This window comes from Phoenix dactylifera, chromosome 4 (genome assembly GCF_051530095.1).
Source record: "Phoenix dactylifera cultivar Ajwa chromosome 4, Ajwa_hap1_PhDact_Kaust_v1.1, whole genome shotgun sequence".
NCBI classification, from domain to species: domain Eukaryota; kingdom Viridiplantae; phylum Streptophyta; class Magnoliopsida; order Arecales; family Arecaceae; genus Phoenix; species Phoenix dactylifera.
Window position 1 is genome coordinate 54,281,080 of NC_143193.1, and position 17,668 is coordinate 54,298,747.

The window sequence follows — 17,668 nt, forward strand, 5'->3', positions numbered from 1 at the left end:
TTCTTTGAGCATTTTGGCGCCCTTCGCTCCCTATAAATAACCAGAACTTTTGCGTGACAAAAACGAAACCGTTTAGCTTGTGGAATTACGTAAATGGCATTGAGGGGCAGGTAATTAGGGGTGGCAAAATATAACCCAACCCGCTAATTCGATTCGTGTTCGACCTACCATAAAAAGATTTGGATTTAGCTTAAATAGGTTCAGATCGTAAACAAGTCGATCCGTTTAACCTGTTTATTAATTGGGTCGAATACGGATTATAAATGTCTGACCCGTTTAAATCGTTTAACTGTTGGACAGGTTAAACAGGTCTAAACAGGTTAAACGGGTTAAACAGATCTAAACAGGTTAAACGAGTCTAAACAGATCTAAATAGGTCGGGTTGGGCAGGTTAAACAGATTGGGTTGGACAGGTTAAACAGGTCTATACAGGTTAAACGGGCCGGGTTGGGCAAACTGGTTAAACAGGTTAAACGGGTCGGGTTGGACAAACTGGTTACCTATTTATCAAACATGACAGGTTTAGGTTGTAATTTCTAACATGTTTAATAAACAGGTCGGGTTCAGGTTTATGATTTTCTGACCTGACCTGCCATATGATCCGATCTGTTTGTGACCCAACCCGACCCGATTGCCACCCCTAGGCAGGTTGCTAGGTTTTTTTTTTTTTTAATAACAGGGAAGCTCACACTATCCTAACATGAATACATCCAATAAAATTAAACAACAAAAGAAGACAAAGGGGGAGGAGAGAAGACTCCAGATTATCACAAACCAGACTACCAAAGTGCTGGGCGATAATGGTTGATATCTAATCCACCGCCTTATTCGCTTTATGCAACACATGGGTGCCCGAGCATCCAAACAATTCTGCATATGACTGCAGATATTGTACACTAAGGGGTATTCTCCACCAACCAAGGTATGACCCTGGATCCAACGAATGATAGTCATTGAGTCCCCTTCAAACTGCTCTCATATCTGCCTCAAGCACAAAAGTGTTATGAAACTGGCAGTCCCTAGCATAATCAATTTGGAATCAGAGCCTCAGGTGATAAATTTGGCTCCGCCTCTCCTCCCATTTTTCAATATACTACAATCAAAGTTTATCTTGAGAAAGCTTGAGGGTGAGGGCTCCAAAGCGATAAATATCGCCCAAGGTGTCATCAAAGCTTAATGGAGGCCCCAGATATCCATCGTAATCCTAGTTCCATTGACAGCCTCAGCCTAGTCACGCTCAGTTGTGCCCCGTCCGCAACACACCTCAGGCACTGCTATCTACCCTCAAAAACTCCGGCGTTCCTGCATAACCAAACATGATAAGCAATATAAGTGCACCTAACACCACTGGCCAAGCTAGCTAGACTCTTTAGAGAGTCCTTGAAGTAATCCAAAAAAGCCACGACGTGGATGGAGAGTGCAAGAACCTGTATGCCGCCCCTATCAGACGCCACACCAAGACAACCCTTAGGCATCCAAAGATAACAAACTCTACTGATTTCTCGACCTCTAGATAGCTAACACAATTAGGGGAGAGGCTCACCCCTTTTTTGCAAAGGATCCCTTAGTTGGCAGCCTGCCCCACGCCACCATCCAGAGGAACAAGGCATCCCGTGGGTGGATTCGAAGCTTCCACAACCAGCTCCCATCAATCGATCGCGACGCCATGAGACCGTACAATTCCCTAAGATCAATGCCCCCCACCTTAGACCGACAAGTTAGGCCCCAGATGCATATGTCAGGACCTCCCAACTTTAGAATTTGCAAAGTAAGTATTCTCTCCGCCAGTTGTTCTCCAAAGAGTCGATGAATAGTAGCAACATCCCATCTCTTTTCACCCGATCTCAACAAGTCACACACCTTAAGACTCAAGCTATCTGCGTTGATCGTAGTAGGCTATAAACGCAAGGGTAGGTTCGATATCCAGATATCCTCTTAAACATTAATCGACTGACCGTTGTCGATCACCCATCTAATACGAGGCAATACCTTTGGGGCAATACCGATCAGCCTAGAAGTCTGATACTCTAGTCTAGTTGCCATACTTAGCTCTAATCAGGGCACTCCATAATTCTTCGGACTCAAGCAGATATCATGCTACATGTCTAGCTGCTAATGCCTCCCTCCTCATCAATAGAGAGTAGATACCCAAACTTTCGTTACCTCGGGGTTGACAAAGAACCTCCCAGGCCAGAAGATAGACTCCTCTTCTTCCATCCCACATTCTCCGAATGAAATCCCTAAACATCTACTCTAGCACCTGCAACGCCGTCTTGGGCATAAGAGTATTGGATAAAAGATATATTAGAACAGAGCTAAGGATATACCTCACAAGCGTCACTTTGCCCATTATGGAGAGAGCACTCACCTGCCATCCCTCTAGCCTTATGCAGATGCTCCACTCAACCTCGTTACAGTCTACCCTCCAAAGACGCCTCCCTATAATGGGAGCTCCCAAGTATTTGCAACATCCAACCTGCTCTCCAATCCCTAGCATCTCCAATATGTAGCCTTTGAGAGCAGACTTGGTCTTTGGGCTGAAAAAGATAGCAAACTTTGCAGGCCTTGAAAGCGGCTCTCTATGCCAATGCCTAATAAATATTAAATAGACCCGGAACTCTCCCATAGCCCTCTATCAGAAGACTTTGTAATTGCAAATATATTTAAGAATTTGTAGCCGTTCCATTGATGGTTTATCAATCTCCAAGAGAATAATTCACCTCGAGATAAGAGATTTATTTGTGAATTGTGATGGGTTTGATTCCAAAATGAAATGTATTTTAGTTTCATATAGTCATGGCAAAAATTATTGGAATATATTCCTCCATGCCTCCAAAACCTACTAGCTCAATTGGCAAGGTTATTGAATATTAATACAAATGATCTGGGTTTAAATCTCACTCTCCTCTAATTTTGGGCGAGCTTTCTTCCATCATAGTTTAAATTAAAAAAAAACAAAAACAAAAACAAAACATAGCCCCCTTTGTTTTGGCTCTTTGACCGTAGAGACAATAGTTTATCTTTTGTTCATCCTGGAGTTTGTCCACTGCTTTTTGAGAGAAAGACTTCCAAATATTTCATGCCAATTCTATTGAGTAGGGTTTTTTTGTGTAATAAATCTTCTCAATCGAGTTTGAACCAATTCCACCAATTGGATCCCTGCGAGCAACACTTCTGGTCTTATTTCATCTTAAGTCCATTTAGTTTGGTGTAACTCAATACAAAACAACCATCTATTAGGACAAGTACCATAAGATATATGCTATAATTAATACTATTTTTTTTCTCTCTTTTATACCAAAGAGCAGAATTCTAAGTATTGAATGTGGCTACATACAAATGTCCCGCAATACTTGGAAAATCAAACATACAAGATTGTATTGGATTGGGGAATGAAGAGACAGCTAGAGAGGTTCCAACATACTCATATTTGGCACCTGCACTGCTATGAGAGGACGATAAATGGTTTTAAGTCTAATAGGTTGGCATTTTTTATCTGTCATGCACGCTAATAGACGTGATCTTATGCATGGATGGTCGTGAACTCCAATTAATGTGAATGAAAAAGAAAAAAAAAAAAAGGAGGAGAAGGAAGATGGAATTGATGGTGGAGAAGAGTTGGTGCTGCAGACATGGAAAAAGGAAAATAAAGTAGAGCAATTGAAGAAGAGATTGACATTGATGGATAGAGAAGGAAAAGTTACACCCACAATAGATGAACCAAGAACTAGACAAAGGAGGAGAAATAGAATGGAATAATTTAGAGAAGTGAAAAAAGATTTCATAAAAAGCTTTAGAAAGGAAGGGTAATTTCATATTTAAGATAACAGAACTTAGATGGTGAAGAAACCATAGTATTGGATGAGTAAGCTGACAAAAAAAAAATTCATTAGAAATTTTAAAACACGAGGGATGTGAACGTAATTTAGTTAAAGTAGACCGGGTGAACTTGTAATATCTTGATATATTATTCTTTGAAGCTTTTACGATAATATAAAATCTGTTTGGCAACACTCTTATTTCTTAAGTTACACCCACAATAGATGAACCAAGAACTAGACAAAGGAGGAGAAATAGAATGGAATAATTTAGAGAAGTGAAAAAAGATTTCATAAAGAGCTTTAGAAAGGAAGGGTAATTTTATATTTAAGATGACAGAACTTAGATGGTGAAGAAACCATAGTATTGGATGAGTAAGCTGACAAAAAAAAAATTCATTAGAAATTTTAAAACACGAGGGATGTGAACGTAATCTAGTTAAAGTAGATTGGGTGAACTTGTAATATCTTGATAAATTATTCTTTGAAGCTTTTACGATAATATAAAATCTGTTTGGCATCACTCTTATTTCTTATTTTCTATTTTAAGCAACAAAATTATCAAAAAAAATTCTTTTCAGTGTCATTGTTTTTTTTAAAGTCATTCATTGTCGGCACCATTCTTTCCCTCAAAAAAAGAGAAAACTTTACTTTCAATGTTTTCTAAAATAAGATACTGATTTTCTTACCATCACCACTGATGCATTTCTATTACATCAATGCTGCCTTCATCATTATTATTGCACCATCACTATAATTGCTGTCACCTCTGCCACATTGCCTACCATTACTATCCTCATCTATACTGCCACCATCATAGTTATCACCTCGACCATACCACCATCACTTCAGACTTAAGATTGCTACTATCTTTGCTACCTCTGGTGCAATTACTATATACGCCACCACTATTGACATATTTATTTTTAAAAAACAATGGCTATATTACATGCCTTTATATTTTAAAATTTTTAAAAATAGAGAAATATTCTAAAATATTATATTCTAGAAATATAGAAAATAAATGAAAATGATGACCAACGGCGTCATAGAATCGGCAAGTATTTGCCAAGTGTTATGTGTATCCGGAATTCGGGCTGAACCGTAAAATCAGTTGCCAACTTATAGATGCCAGGTGACTTCTAAATTATACTGGGTTTATTTGTAAAGAAAATATTTAGATTTATCATTTGTCAATCGTTCCATCGACAATGTATGGTAGAGATGACATCCGATTCATGACAGAGGAAGCACGGGCGGCCATGATCACTTGATAAATGCGCTCCAACTTTTAGATGCTGTGGTGTCCTATTCATTCTACTCCTCAAGCAAATAATAGTACCAGTAAGAGGGTGTACTTACAAAAATTTGGAGCGGCTTTTAGAAGTCGGTACACCGTTGACGACTTTATGAACTCGGGATCAATTGCAGGTTATAATGTTCATAGCTGATCAGCCACTCGATCGGCCACAGACGGTTAAGATGCAATCAGCGGTAGAACTAGGAAGCTATATATGCCAAGGCTCGGTCTCTCCTTGCGAAAACCCTAGAAGAACCTTGTTTCCAAGAGCCTCGTCGGCGGCTGGGTCTCCACCCAAATCCACCTCGCAGGTAAGCCTTCTATCTCTCTCTATCTCTGGTATTTCTTCTCTGTTCGTTTCCTTTCACTGCTATTACTTCTTGTTTTAGCTATGGCTGTAGCTTTTTCCTCACTTTCTTTCATGTTATGTCTCATAATTTTCTCCCATGAACGAATGAATAACGATGATTTCTTGTAAATATTTTGCTGAATTACAATTATCCCTTTTTTTCCTGTTCTCTCGATTTTTTCCTCTCCCTATGAATCTGTCAAACATATGTGAACAGTGTCTCTCCCGGCAATCATAATTTCGTGCAGTTCCAAGCATTTTTAATTATCCAACTATAACAATGGAGCTTGAATATTAATTGATGTTGGGTAGGTGGTATCAAAAATTTTAGCTGGGTTCAGATTTTGCTCATACTTGAACCTAACTGATGTAGTTGATGTCTAAATTAGATTTATTTAATTTGCTAGTTTTATCGCGTCTTGGGGAGAAGGTCAAGTATTGCTTATTTTCTTATGATTTTCTAACTTTTGATGGGTTTTGAGTTTCTATTATATGTGGAGGTATCATCTAAAAGTCCTACTTCATGTCAATGTCATATTAGAAAAGTTTCGAAGTCATTAGAATTGTGATTTGGAAAAATTGTGACATGGGAACCTGAGGAATTAAGAAATTATTAAATTAGAAAAATCTTATACTGGAGTACACTGACTATGAGTCCAAATAACGTAGTGTAGAGTCGTAGGTCCATTATAGGCAAGTTGAGAGTCTTTTTATGATCAGGAAAGGTTGTTTTAGGGTTGATTGAGTGCCTACAGATATGGGTCCATGAGGCACAATGAATTATGTATGATATCTATGCCTCTTTTTCCAAACCCTTATTCTTTTTCTTTTTCTCTACTTTTGCTCTCCTTTCTTCTCTTTTATATTGTCATAAAAAAGAAGAAAATTCAGATCTTTCCAGATCTAAGACCTATTTTTAGCATAAATCTATTTTATTTGCAGCCCTAGCACTAAAGGGGCTGCATCACTAACCCAAAGCCAAAGGGTGAGTTTCAAATAGTAGAAATGGACAAAATTTTAAAAAACTGACATTGTTCAATGAAAGGACCGAGAAACTAAACAAGATACAGTATTCTGTTTTGAGTCATCTATGCTTCGACTGCAGCAATTTTTCTCTTACTCATCCTTTTTTCCTGGTTCACCGTTCCTTGTTTATATTCTGCTTCATTTTTTTAATGTTGAAATAATTTAATTTCTCACCAGGGTTTTTTGATATCTCTTCAAGCATGTAATTCGAGTTCAGGATTCTGTTGAGATTTTGATCATTATGCCTCTTTTCTGTTTAGTATAACTTGTGTATCGGGTGCATCTCACGTGTTTTCTCTTGTTTTACACTGGAGCTTTTTTTAAAGTGGGATCCTTATAACATCTCGATGTCTCATATTTCTCAAGATGAAGGTTGTTGCTGCCTATTTACTTGCTGTTCTTGGTGGAAACACTTGCCCAACTGCTGATGATCTGAAGGATATCCTAGGATCAGGTTAATTTCATTTCTCTTTCCCTATTTTGTGTGCAAGTTATGGTCTATCAGTTTTCCATGTTGTCAGAGAAATAGCTAGATTGCTCAACCACTATATCGTAGAAACTGGCGTGTGCTTTATAATCTTTAATACCCTTAGCTGTTGAAGAATGATAATAGGTTTCCTTAGTTGAATTGTAGGATAGAAATTTTTTTTTTTGAAGTCAGATATGCGATTGGTTTGTTATTCCTTACATTATATTGATAAACATATTAATAAATGAATGTTCGACGTCATGTTCAGTAACTGCATGCCTGCCTTTACTGGTAATGCATTAGTGGATAAGTTTAAACTGCTGTCATGTTTTTTGTTTGGTTACAAAGCTTCAATTAGAAACATGAGATGGCTGAAATGTTAGATTTATCATAGCGAATAGTGTATTATAAATCCTATCTCATGAGATTTTCTGAAGATAGAGATGCAAAAGTATTGGTGGTTTTCTTAAGTTTGTAAATGAAAGTTATCACATAATGATCCATGCTAAATGAACCAAGTTTGGAAGGAATTTCTTTGCAGTTAGTCTGGGCACCTTACAATCTCTTTGAATAACTGTTTCCTTTTCAGCAACATCCTTCTTTTTTTTTTTCTGGTTTTTTTTTTTTTGTGGGGGGGGGGGGGGGGTGGAAGAGAAAGATGATCAGTCTATCATCACAGAATTTTCAAAGTTTTAACTTGGAGACTTGGACTAAATGGTGCTTTCAGTTTACCTATTCTCCTCAAAGAGCATTAGTCTAGGATAGTAAATATTTATGATTTTAGAGATTGATGCGTTAAACTTGTCAAGTACTGTAAACTTTCCCCTTTTCTTTACCAGTGGGGGCTGAAGCCGATGATGACAAAATCGAGCTCCTCTTGTCTGAAGTCAAAGGTAAAGACATAACTGAACTTATTGCTTCTGGGAGGGAGAAGGTCGCATCAGTGCCCTCCGGTGGTGGTGCCATTGCAGTTGCAGCACCTGCTGGAGGTGGTGGTGCTGCAGCTCCTGCAGCAGATGAGCCAAAGAAAGAAGAGAAGGTGGAAGAGAAAGAAGAATCAGATGAGGTATGACTTGTTATAACAGCTTATAAGTTTCTTTTACAAATCCTGTATCCAATTCATCAGCTCTTTAATCATAATTCAATGTCTTTGGATTGAGTTTTGCTACCGCCCATTGGTGCGCTTGAAAGTTACATGATCAACCAAGCTTGCCTGACTTTGCCCAGTTTTACCTGCCCGAACTTTTGTTTAAGACTCTGTTACTAAGCAGTACAGACCTGCCACCTGACTAGAAATGATTCCTGTGCCTGTCTGGCCCTTCGCTAGCACATCCAGAGAATCCGCATGTTGTTTTATGATTCTCATTTGGAACAAATAATTCCATTTCCACACTTCATTTGATGTTCCTATAGAAATTGATTCATAATATTTTTCTAGGTTAGACGATTGCCTCTTATAAAACTTCTTGCAGATTTACAGTCACATTTAAGACATTGCATGCTTTTGTTCATAGTCTAGCATTATTTGTTCTCATATGCATGTATAACTTATCTATGACTCATGTTTGTTTCACTATTATTCAGTGCTGAAACACTGATCAGCTGATTGATCTCATTTTTGTTTGACTTCGTGCAGGATATGGGCTTTAGTTTGTTTGACTGAGTGGTATTAGTCTTTTTGGAACACTAAGTAGAGGTTGATCTGCAAGATACTAAGATTTTTATTACAGACTGAATCTTTTGTCTGGAACGGCAAGGCGTCATGCCTCTATATTTCGTGTATTGTAGCAAGTCTCAAATATGTCTTGGTCAGCATGCTCTCGCATGTATTCTGTTTGGGTGCATTAGTTTATGAATCAATTTTGAACATCATCCTAATTTGTTTCATGGTTTTAGTATCCAGTTCTTGTGCTTGCCTTGGCATTGGTATCTTCTGCTTGGTGCTCTCAACTCATCGAACCTTTTAATGTCTTGATATTTCCAGGTGTTCTCTTCAATTTTGCTCTAAACAGTTTTAGTCCCTTTATATATCTCCATTTCAATATATTGATATTTCCAGGTGTTTCATTCCATTTTCGCTCTAATCAACCTTTTGATATGTTGATGTTTCCAAATATTTTTTCTTTTGATTTTCCCTCAGATTAATTTTTTTCGTATGGCTCACTTTTGATATGTTGATGTGCGCCGATGTTTCTTTAATTTTCTGAAATATTCCTCGCTCAGTGCGAGCACCGGCTTACGCTCATACACAAAATGGAGGAATTTGAACGATTTAAAACCGCTTATCATCTATGATTTGGTTGCTTATTTTCTCAAAAGAGCATCACTCAGTTGCCTACAAACCTAAATTAAACCAAAGAAAATAAAAAGTTTCCAAGCCAAAATAAGAATAAATACGGATTAAAAACCTTCCAAGCTAAGTGTCCATAAGAAGGGGCTAAAATTCATGAACAATTGAACAAGGTAAAAGTAATGAGAAAGCATCTTACATCAGTCAGGTGGTAATTGGACCACTCACCTGATCAGTCATCAAGAACTTCTGACCGGACCTAAGTGCTTATTTGGTTATTACCTTTTGTTTTCTATTTTTGTTTCCAAAATTCCAAGAAGAAAATGAGCTAGATTGAACAACAGCTATGATGATTTTTTTTTTATTATTTTTAAATTATTTGTAAAATTTTTAGCACTTCGGGCATTATAGATTTATTGACATTATATTTATATATATCTTCAACATTGATGTATACGGGCAGCATTTCGCTAGTTTGCAGACAGACAAAAGCACAAAATAGAAACATATAGGGTAGGGGATCCAAACTCGTCGCCGCAATTTCACCTTCGGAAATCATGCACCTGAAGTGCTCATTCGCCGTAGGATCTTATTGGGATTCTAAGTAGTGGTAGGATCTTCTTGTTGCAAGTTGAGTGGTAGTAGTTGCCTTGCATGAAAACTCATTTTTTCTGTTTGGAGGAAAGTTTGTGAGAGAAAATGATCTCTTATAGACATTTCGTCAAACATCTTGCGAGTGGATGTTAAACCACTCGAAGTATATAAAAGTGAGGATTTTTTTTTGGATGAAGACGTTGACATCAAAATCATTGATGGAGAGGGAGCGGAGGAGTAGGCCTTGAGGAGGGTTGGGTAGGTGAATGAGAGGAGCGGAGTGGAGGAGGAGGATAGCATGGTTAACTTGAAGGTGGAGGAGGTAGCCATGGACCCCCTACAGTTGATGGGGGCCAGCTGTGGCATTGAGGGTGGCGGCAAGGAGGAATTAGGGAGTAGAATAAGGAAGGAGAGAGGAAGGGGAGAAGAAATCTTTTACTTTGAAGTTTGAGACAAGGAGGTAGCAAAGAGAGATTCGAGAGGGAGGAGAGGGGAAAAGGAGGAGGAAAGGTTTTTAATTAAGATACCTACTCAAGCGGCTGCAGCTTGTCCCACGGCTATTTCAACTGCAAATCGATCTACTGCAAAATAATCTTGAGTCGCATCCTAATGGGCAAACTTTGCAAGGGCACCCTACATCTACAACCTTCAGTTATCAGACTCCTAACAACGTCTCGGTTATTTTTGTTCGCAAAGTGCTCACAAGAAGTGGATCGCCGCGCAATTAGTTAGACTGCATGTGCAACGCATATAAGAACGATGATAAATGCCCATTATTCTATAGAAGAGCCTTTGACTAGAAGGAAGAGATAATTCAAGGGGAAAATCCTGGTGCAACCTCTAAAAGGGCATATTTAATAGATTGTAGGTTTTCTTGATACGTATGTAGGTAGGTAGGTAAGTAGGGATTTATAGTACACTTTGGACTAAAGTAAAACTACATGCAATTCTTGTGTTAGTTGTGTTCTGCATCTCGTGAGTTATATTGTAAAACTACATTTAGTTAGACATAGGCACGACCAAGCGTGGCCGAGTTAACCCATAAGCGCATCCCTAAGACAAAGTTTCTGATACCCATCTGTAATTACTTTATTCGGAAGAGGAAATCGGCCCAGAGATGGAGAGGGGACAACAGACAGCTCAAGCCCCCAGCTGCCATCGATGTTGTTGCCCCTCATCCTGCCACCAGTTTCCGGGAATCTCGCAGAGTTTATCCCAACAGTATTATACTGGCAGCATTCTCCACCCAAAAGCACCCAACTATCACCACCCCGCAAACAACACAATCATTGCGTCCGACATGTCACCATCCACCCCCCTCTCACGCCACCACGATCGCCACCGCCACCACCGCCCACTCGACAGAGATAAAGAATAAAGCCCCCCCCCCCCATTAACCCTCATTCAGCGGATGCATTCATTGCCGATTTTTATACTTACCCACGCACCCGTGCATTCAAAAAAAAAGAAAGACATCAATTAGAATATTAAATATTAATAAAAGTATATATATATCAAATTTGACGAGGAGCTCTCATGCATGAATCCATGAGAGATGCTGTCAAAGAAAGACCGTGCCCCACGCCACGTTCCATCGACGCACCCGTCGCAAGCCAACAACACCAAACACTGGGCGTCATCGCGGTTGCTCTCATCGTGTCTCCTCGCCCCCTTTCCCCAGCCATCCCGTCGCATCCCCGCCGTACACGTGCTTCTTCTTTTTTTTTTTTTTTCTTCTTTTATCTCCAAATATGTGACACAAAATATACTGAGCTTGTAGCCCAGTCTGGAAGCCGGTCACGTCTCCGTTCCAGGCTACACGGTCCCTTTCTCTCGGACCAAACAAAAGTAAAATTGGCTCCACCCGACACGATCTAATAGTACTCCACCGGCGTGCCGGGACTGCTGTCGTCCGACACGTCCCGGCTGCTACCACTGATACTGAAGGGCGACGGGACATAGGGCGGGACCGCGCACCTAAGTAACGCCCAGTTGACGCCGTTAAAGAACGGGTGCCGTTTGATCGCCGTCGCGCCCATCGTGGACCCCATCCGCCTAGCCGGGTCTTTGACTAGTAACCCGGCGATAAGGTCCTTCGCCGACGCCGACACCGAGGGTTCTTTCGGGAACTCGAGCGCCCGGGCGACGATGTTGGCGAGCGTTAGCTCGTTGTCGGAGCCTTTGAAGGGCGTGACGCCGTGGAGGAGCTCGAAGATGAAGACACCGAGGGTCCACCAGTCGACGGTGCTGCCGTGGCCCTCGCCGGAGACGATCTCGGGGGCGAGGTACTCGTGGGTGCCGACGAAGGATAAGGAGCGGAGTTCCACGGGCTCGGCGACGAACTCGAGACCGCTGGCGTTGCCGCGGCGGCCAAGCTTCCAGCGGTGGCGGCGCTTGGGGTGGAAGCAGGAGACGGCGGGCACGATGCAGCTGGGGAGGATGCAGGAGGCGGCGGGGTGGTGGTGGTGGTCGGGGGCGGAGGCGGAGACGGCGGAGGAGGGCGGGGCGGGGCGGGGGTTGTGGTCGGAGATGAGGTGGGCGGTGGTGGAGGTGGGACCGTCGCACTTGAGGGAGAGGTCGAAGTCGGTAAGCATGATGTGGCCGTCGGATCGGACGAGGACGTTCTCGGGCTTGAGATCGCGGTAGACGATGCCCAGCATGTGGATGTACTCGAGGGCCACCACCACCTCCGACGCGTAAAATCTGGACAGCGACGTAAAAATTCCACAATCGATAAGATAATCGCCACCCGCAGCCATCCCTCTACTAACAATGCTAGAAGTCAAATGTACCTAACTTTGCATTTAAAAGGAATAATAAAATAGTAGGAGGACTGCATAAAGAATTGCATTATTGGAGTTTGGAGGACGCGTGATGAATTAATTATGGAACAGTGTTCTTCTCTTTACGAGAGAATCCACGTGAGGCGTCTCTTAGTTAAAGCACATCCCCCAGGCCACGCTAATTCAGATCAAAACTACCGGCTATTCAGCTATGCAAATAAAAAGTGAGGGCATTATGGACCTGTAGACTCTGTCATATGTGGAGCCGGCTTGGCACTTCGACACTAATATTATTGTGTGTAGGATTCTAACTCGTTGGATTTCCGGTAAGAGTCGCATACATGTAGCGTGACTAAGTCACACTCACTCGGAAAAAAATTGGTCTTGAAGCCAAGGGAGCGAATATTAGGAGGAGGAGAAAAATTTTGGAAGGATTTGGGCATGAAGAAAAGTTTTGCTAACAACAGCCACTCCAGTGTCTGCTCGGTACTATGTCCTAAGTAGGAGTTTGATACACTGGGTAGGTGAGTTGTCATGGGGAAATGGACTGCTTATGAGGAGGGCACCATGTCATCATTCCTCGACTGCCAGGTCGAGCTAATATTTGCTTGATGCATCAAATCACATCCGCACTGGCTACCCTAGTCTAGGACTCTAGGATTCCAAAACCTAAACTTGGATCCATTCGAGGGATGTGGGCCCAACTCAGGAGACTGAAGCTGGTAGAACCCAGTTGCCGACGATGTCATCGACGACGAAAGTCTGTAACACTTCAAAAAATGAGGTTAAGCCCATGACTTCATCCCGTTAAATGGTTAAATTCGCGACGCGTCGACATAAAATCCTGCAATTCTCTCTTACCTCGGGCTAATAATATTAATTTTCTTTTCGTTTTCAGGTAAACGGTAACTGCGATTTAATTTCGTTTGCGGTGCATAAAATACGTAACTTAGACGTAACAAACAACTAGTTCAAAAAATTAGTTTCTTAATTCCACTAACTTCGCTTTTTTTTTTTCTTCAAAGGTCGGATTCTCGAATCCCCATGCTGCAGGAATCCGGGGCACTGATCCAGATAATTTTTTTTTTTAAAAAAAAAGAGAAAGAGATATTTGACAAATAGAGAAAACATGGTATTTTAGTTTTACTTAAAAATTTGAGCAATGCTATTATTAGCCAGGGATATATGATATTTTTTCTTGCTAACTTGCGCCACTGACCTGACGGCGGACTCGTCGAACCGCTTCCGGGGCTGCCGCTGCCGGAGGACGTGGAGATCGCCGCCGGGGCAGAACTCAGTAAGGAGGCACGACCACCGCTCGTTCTCCGCGATCGCGTACAGGTTCGGCAGGAACGGATGGTCCAAGATCTCCAAGATATCTCTCTCCGTCCTCGCCCTCCCCTCCTTATGCCGCCCCTCCAGCTCCTTCTTGTCCATCACCTTCGCGGCCACCACGCATCCTTCGCGCCCGCCGCACTTGAGCTCCGCCAGGTACACGCTCCCGATGTCCCCGCTTCCGAGCCGCTGCACGAATCTCAGATCGGAGAGCGCGAGCGTCCCGCCGCCGCCATCGGATCTGAGACGCCGGACAGCATCGAAGCAGGGATCGCCGGCGGAGTGGGGCTTGATGGGACCGGAGGAGGAGGAGCCGGAGCCGGTGGAGGTGGTGGAGACAGTCTCGGAGGCGGAGCGGTCCGACGAGCCGAAGCTCATGCTCTGTAGGTCGTCGGCGAGATCGTCCGGCATGGCGGCGATTGGGAAGGGAGAGAGGGGGGAAATGGGGGGAGAGGAGAGGCAGGAGCAGGGGATTTTGAAGGAGTGGAGGATAGGGGTTTTGGGCCGGTAAGCAGCGGTCGGGCCAGGTGGCGGGCCCTGGATGCGGGACTGCCCCTCTGCGACGCGAGCCAGGGACCCATGGAACCGGAGATTCCGGCTCGGGTTCGGATTTTGTTAGACCCACAGGTTTCCTTATGCTGCTCCACGATTCGAGATAGGAGGTGCCGTAAGATTTCGTCAGTCCGGATGGACGGTTCCGCTTGGCTTTTACTCCCTATCGGGGTACAGCGAGCAGCGCTGCCGTACATGGTGTTCCCGGAGGAGCATCGTAACGCGACTCATGGATCCATCCGATCAACTGATCAAGTGAACGCTAAATAAGAGAACAAGTTCAAGTTCAAGGACTTCGTAGTTCAAGTTCGAGATTCGCTTAATGAGAGCTCGTTGCTTTGAGGGTTTAAGTCGGTAGTTCAATATGATATCTTAGCGTATTAGTCGGCGGATAATGGGCAAGCGGCAACGTATGGTGAGGTCAACGAAGCTATTGAATGCATCTTTCATCAGGTCTTTTATGCTTACAGAAAAACTAACTGTGTAATAGATTGGGTACATCATTCAAATAATTTTATCTAGATGAACCAGGCTTCTGTTCTATTTTTCTTACAGTCTATTTTACTTTCTTATTTTTGGGCAACATCAGTTATGTGTCAGCTGGCGGTGTTATAAATAAAAAAAAAAAAAAAAAAAAAAAAAAAAAAAAAAAAAAAAAGCCAGGAGCCAGGGGTTCTTCCCAGGTGCAATTAATGCTTGGGGCAGGCTGGCTTAGAGCTGGGATCCGGCAACGACATTGGATTGAAACAACCTATTGATGCAAGGTTTTGCAAAAACAGTTTTATTCAAATTTCTTTATAATAAAATTTAGTTATACCGCAATGGTTGGCCTTGGATTTTATCATAACTAAAAATCTATGGCATGTCATGTGAGATGCACGTGTAACTTTAATTCTTAAATATTAAAATTTATTTGAGTTAATAAATAAGCCTACTGCTTCTTTGTTCAAAAATATTAATATTTTCATCATTTTACATGATTGCACCACGCATGGTGCACAAACTAATTTGGATGCACAAAATTTCGACATCCAGTTGACTATTCTATCAAAAAAACATATTTTTATTTTATGTGACGGTTTTAGATAGCAAATGAATGTTTCCAATTAACCACGCGGAGGAAAGAAATTTATTTTGTCTGAAATATAATTTCTTTGGCCTCCAAAGATATGTATTAAAGCAATATACTTCGAACAGGAATGTGTATATGCTGGTACCCATCAAAATATGAAGTTTTATTTAGGATATCACAATCCAACTTTTTGTATATCTTTTGATTTTTAGTGAGCTTGGTATATCTTTGAATCCATCCCAACATTCAAATTATTTTGCAGTCTTATTATTAACGGTGTTTTCCAAACAACATGGACTGGAGTAAGATATGTTTACCTTGAGCTTTTATTGGAGGGAAGATGACCTGTTCAATGGTCAGAGAGAGTTTGCCAATTAATATTATATAGTAGAAAGGAGAGTTATAGGAACGCTGGATTGCAAACTATTATATAATTGGGGTGTGGAGGAATGTGACAAAACATAGAAGAGTAGGAATGGTAGAAGAGAACCTACGTGGAGGACTCATTTTGGCAAGTCCATGCTCATGGGCTGTGGGTCCCTGGACCGCTTACTTCTCATGACAATTATAAACATGTATGTATTCATCTTACAGCTGAAGTTTAAATTTATATCTTCCATATAGCCTCCAAAGAATCAGCTGTAATTTCTAAAATACGTGGAGAGTAGATTCTGGTTAGAAGGGGAGTCTAAAAATTCCGTTAAATATCTATATAAATCTAAACTTCTTAATATGTAGGGATTAGAGTCCAAAACTCCATTGAAATTTCTATTAAATAGCCATATATTTTTATAAAAAAAATAATATGTGGGGATTGGAGTCTGAAATCTTGTTGAATTTTCTACTAAATAGAGAGTCCGGTGTATGTTGAGTTTCTCGTGATATTCCAATAGATATTGAAAAGCAATGTAATTGGATTAGCTTCATGTATGAATCTCTACAACTTTTAGTGAATTCTGAGTTTCTCTATGAATCTCTCTATATTATATATAATATATAAACTCAATTCTGTAGACATACATTGCATGCTCATCAAATACGAATATTCAATTTTAAAGTATATACTTTCGCATTACAAATATCCATTTTTTTTATATCAAAAAGTCCTTATTGTATATGTATTTATCAATCGGTGAGTTATATTCTAGGAAAAATAGATACAAATTTAAGCTTTGCTTGAAAAGAAAAAAAGAAAAAATCATTCTGTTAGCTGGAGTAGTTAGTACTCGCTTAGCTTGCGAGCACTCAGACTTAAACTATTAATCATTATATATGTAAAGGAATGTAGAGCATCACATTTGATTTAGTGGCTACTTGGGCTATCTTCGTCATCGAAAAGAAAGAAAGAAAGAAAGAAAGGTGATCGACCCAGTGGAGCAGACCCGCTCCTTGGATCGACACATGGAAAGGCTTCGGCCGTATGCTTTTGAGATTTTACTGAATGTCGCTTTAGATCCAGTTGGAGGCTGAGAAGTAGCAATGCTAATGGCGTTTGATGTGGAGACCAGGCTACATTCTTCCACCTTTTCGCTACGAAAGCTTCTTCTTGTCGGTTTCCCAAATTCCAAGGCGAAAAATCGTGCATGATAGCTTCATCATACAAGATTAAGCAACCTTATCGAATGAAGATAACGCAATCTTGATTGGTTCCGTATCGAGACTAAGCCATGGTGTTTCTCAGTGTGCGGTCCCTTCTAGGGTGCGGCGTCTTGCAACTCGTGGAGAACCTTTTTCACGTTTTCCAAATTTTGCTCGGGGTGAGAAATAGATTCAAGGTTGACGTGTGATAAAGACCGCCTAATTCACTTTCAACTGAAATTTTGCTCTTCTAGGATCCATTTTATATGGAGCAGTGCTGCGGGACTCTTATTATGCGTATATAAACAATTCTTTTGCTATGCTGCAAGAGGGGAATATATATTTTTTGCCATGCTGCAAGAGAAAATCGGTGTAACTTGTGTGATTTGTCGCCAAATATTGGAGGTTGGTTGATTATAAAGCTACCATATCAGCAATTATGGGCCCGATTAATATTAGTGTGTGCTTATGGATGATGTGGCATGGATTCATCAGCTCCTGA

At 41.1% G+C, this 17,668-nt stretch overlaps 2 protein-coding genes across 2 annotated transcripts; one reads left to right on the top strand and one right to left on the bottom strand.

Moving 5' to 3' along the window:
• The first annotated feature begins 5,289 nt into the window (after positions 1 to 5,289).
• On the top strand, positions 5,290 to 8,834 carry LOC103706089 (large ribosomal subunit protein P2B-like). Its single transcript, XM_089930309.1, has 4 exons — positions 5,290 to 5,429; positions 6,860 to 6,947; positions 7,802 to 8,028; positions 8,599 to 8,834. The coding sequence occupies exons 1-4, from the start codon at positions 5,301 to 5,303 to the stop codon at positions 8,623 to 8,625; spliced, it is 471 nt and encodes a 156-aa protein (XP_089786435.1). The 5' UTR covers positions 5,290 to 5,300; the 3' UTR covers positions 8,626 to 8,834.
• A 2,727-nt stretch (positions 8,835 to 11,561) lies between these two features.
• On the bottom strand, positions 11,562 to 14,566 carry LOC103706093 (Protein kinase superfamily protein). Its single transcript, XM_008790096.6, has 2 exons — positions 13,849 to 14,566; positions 11,562 to 12,549 (listed from the first exon to the last, which is right to left on the bottom strand). The coding sequence occupies exons 1-2, from the start codon at positions 14,373 to 14,375 to the stop codon at positions 11,721 to 11,723; spliced, it is 1,356 nt and encodes a 451-aa protein (XP_008788318.4). The 5' UTR covers positions 14,376 to 14,566; the 3' UTR covers positions 11,562 to 11,720.
• Positions 14,567 to 17,668: the final 3,102 nt, after the last annotated feature.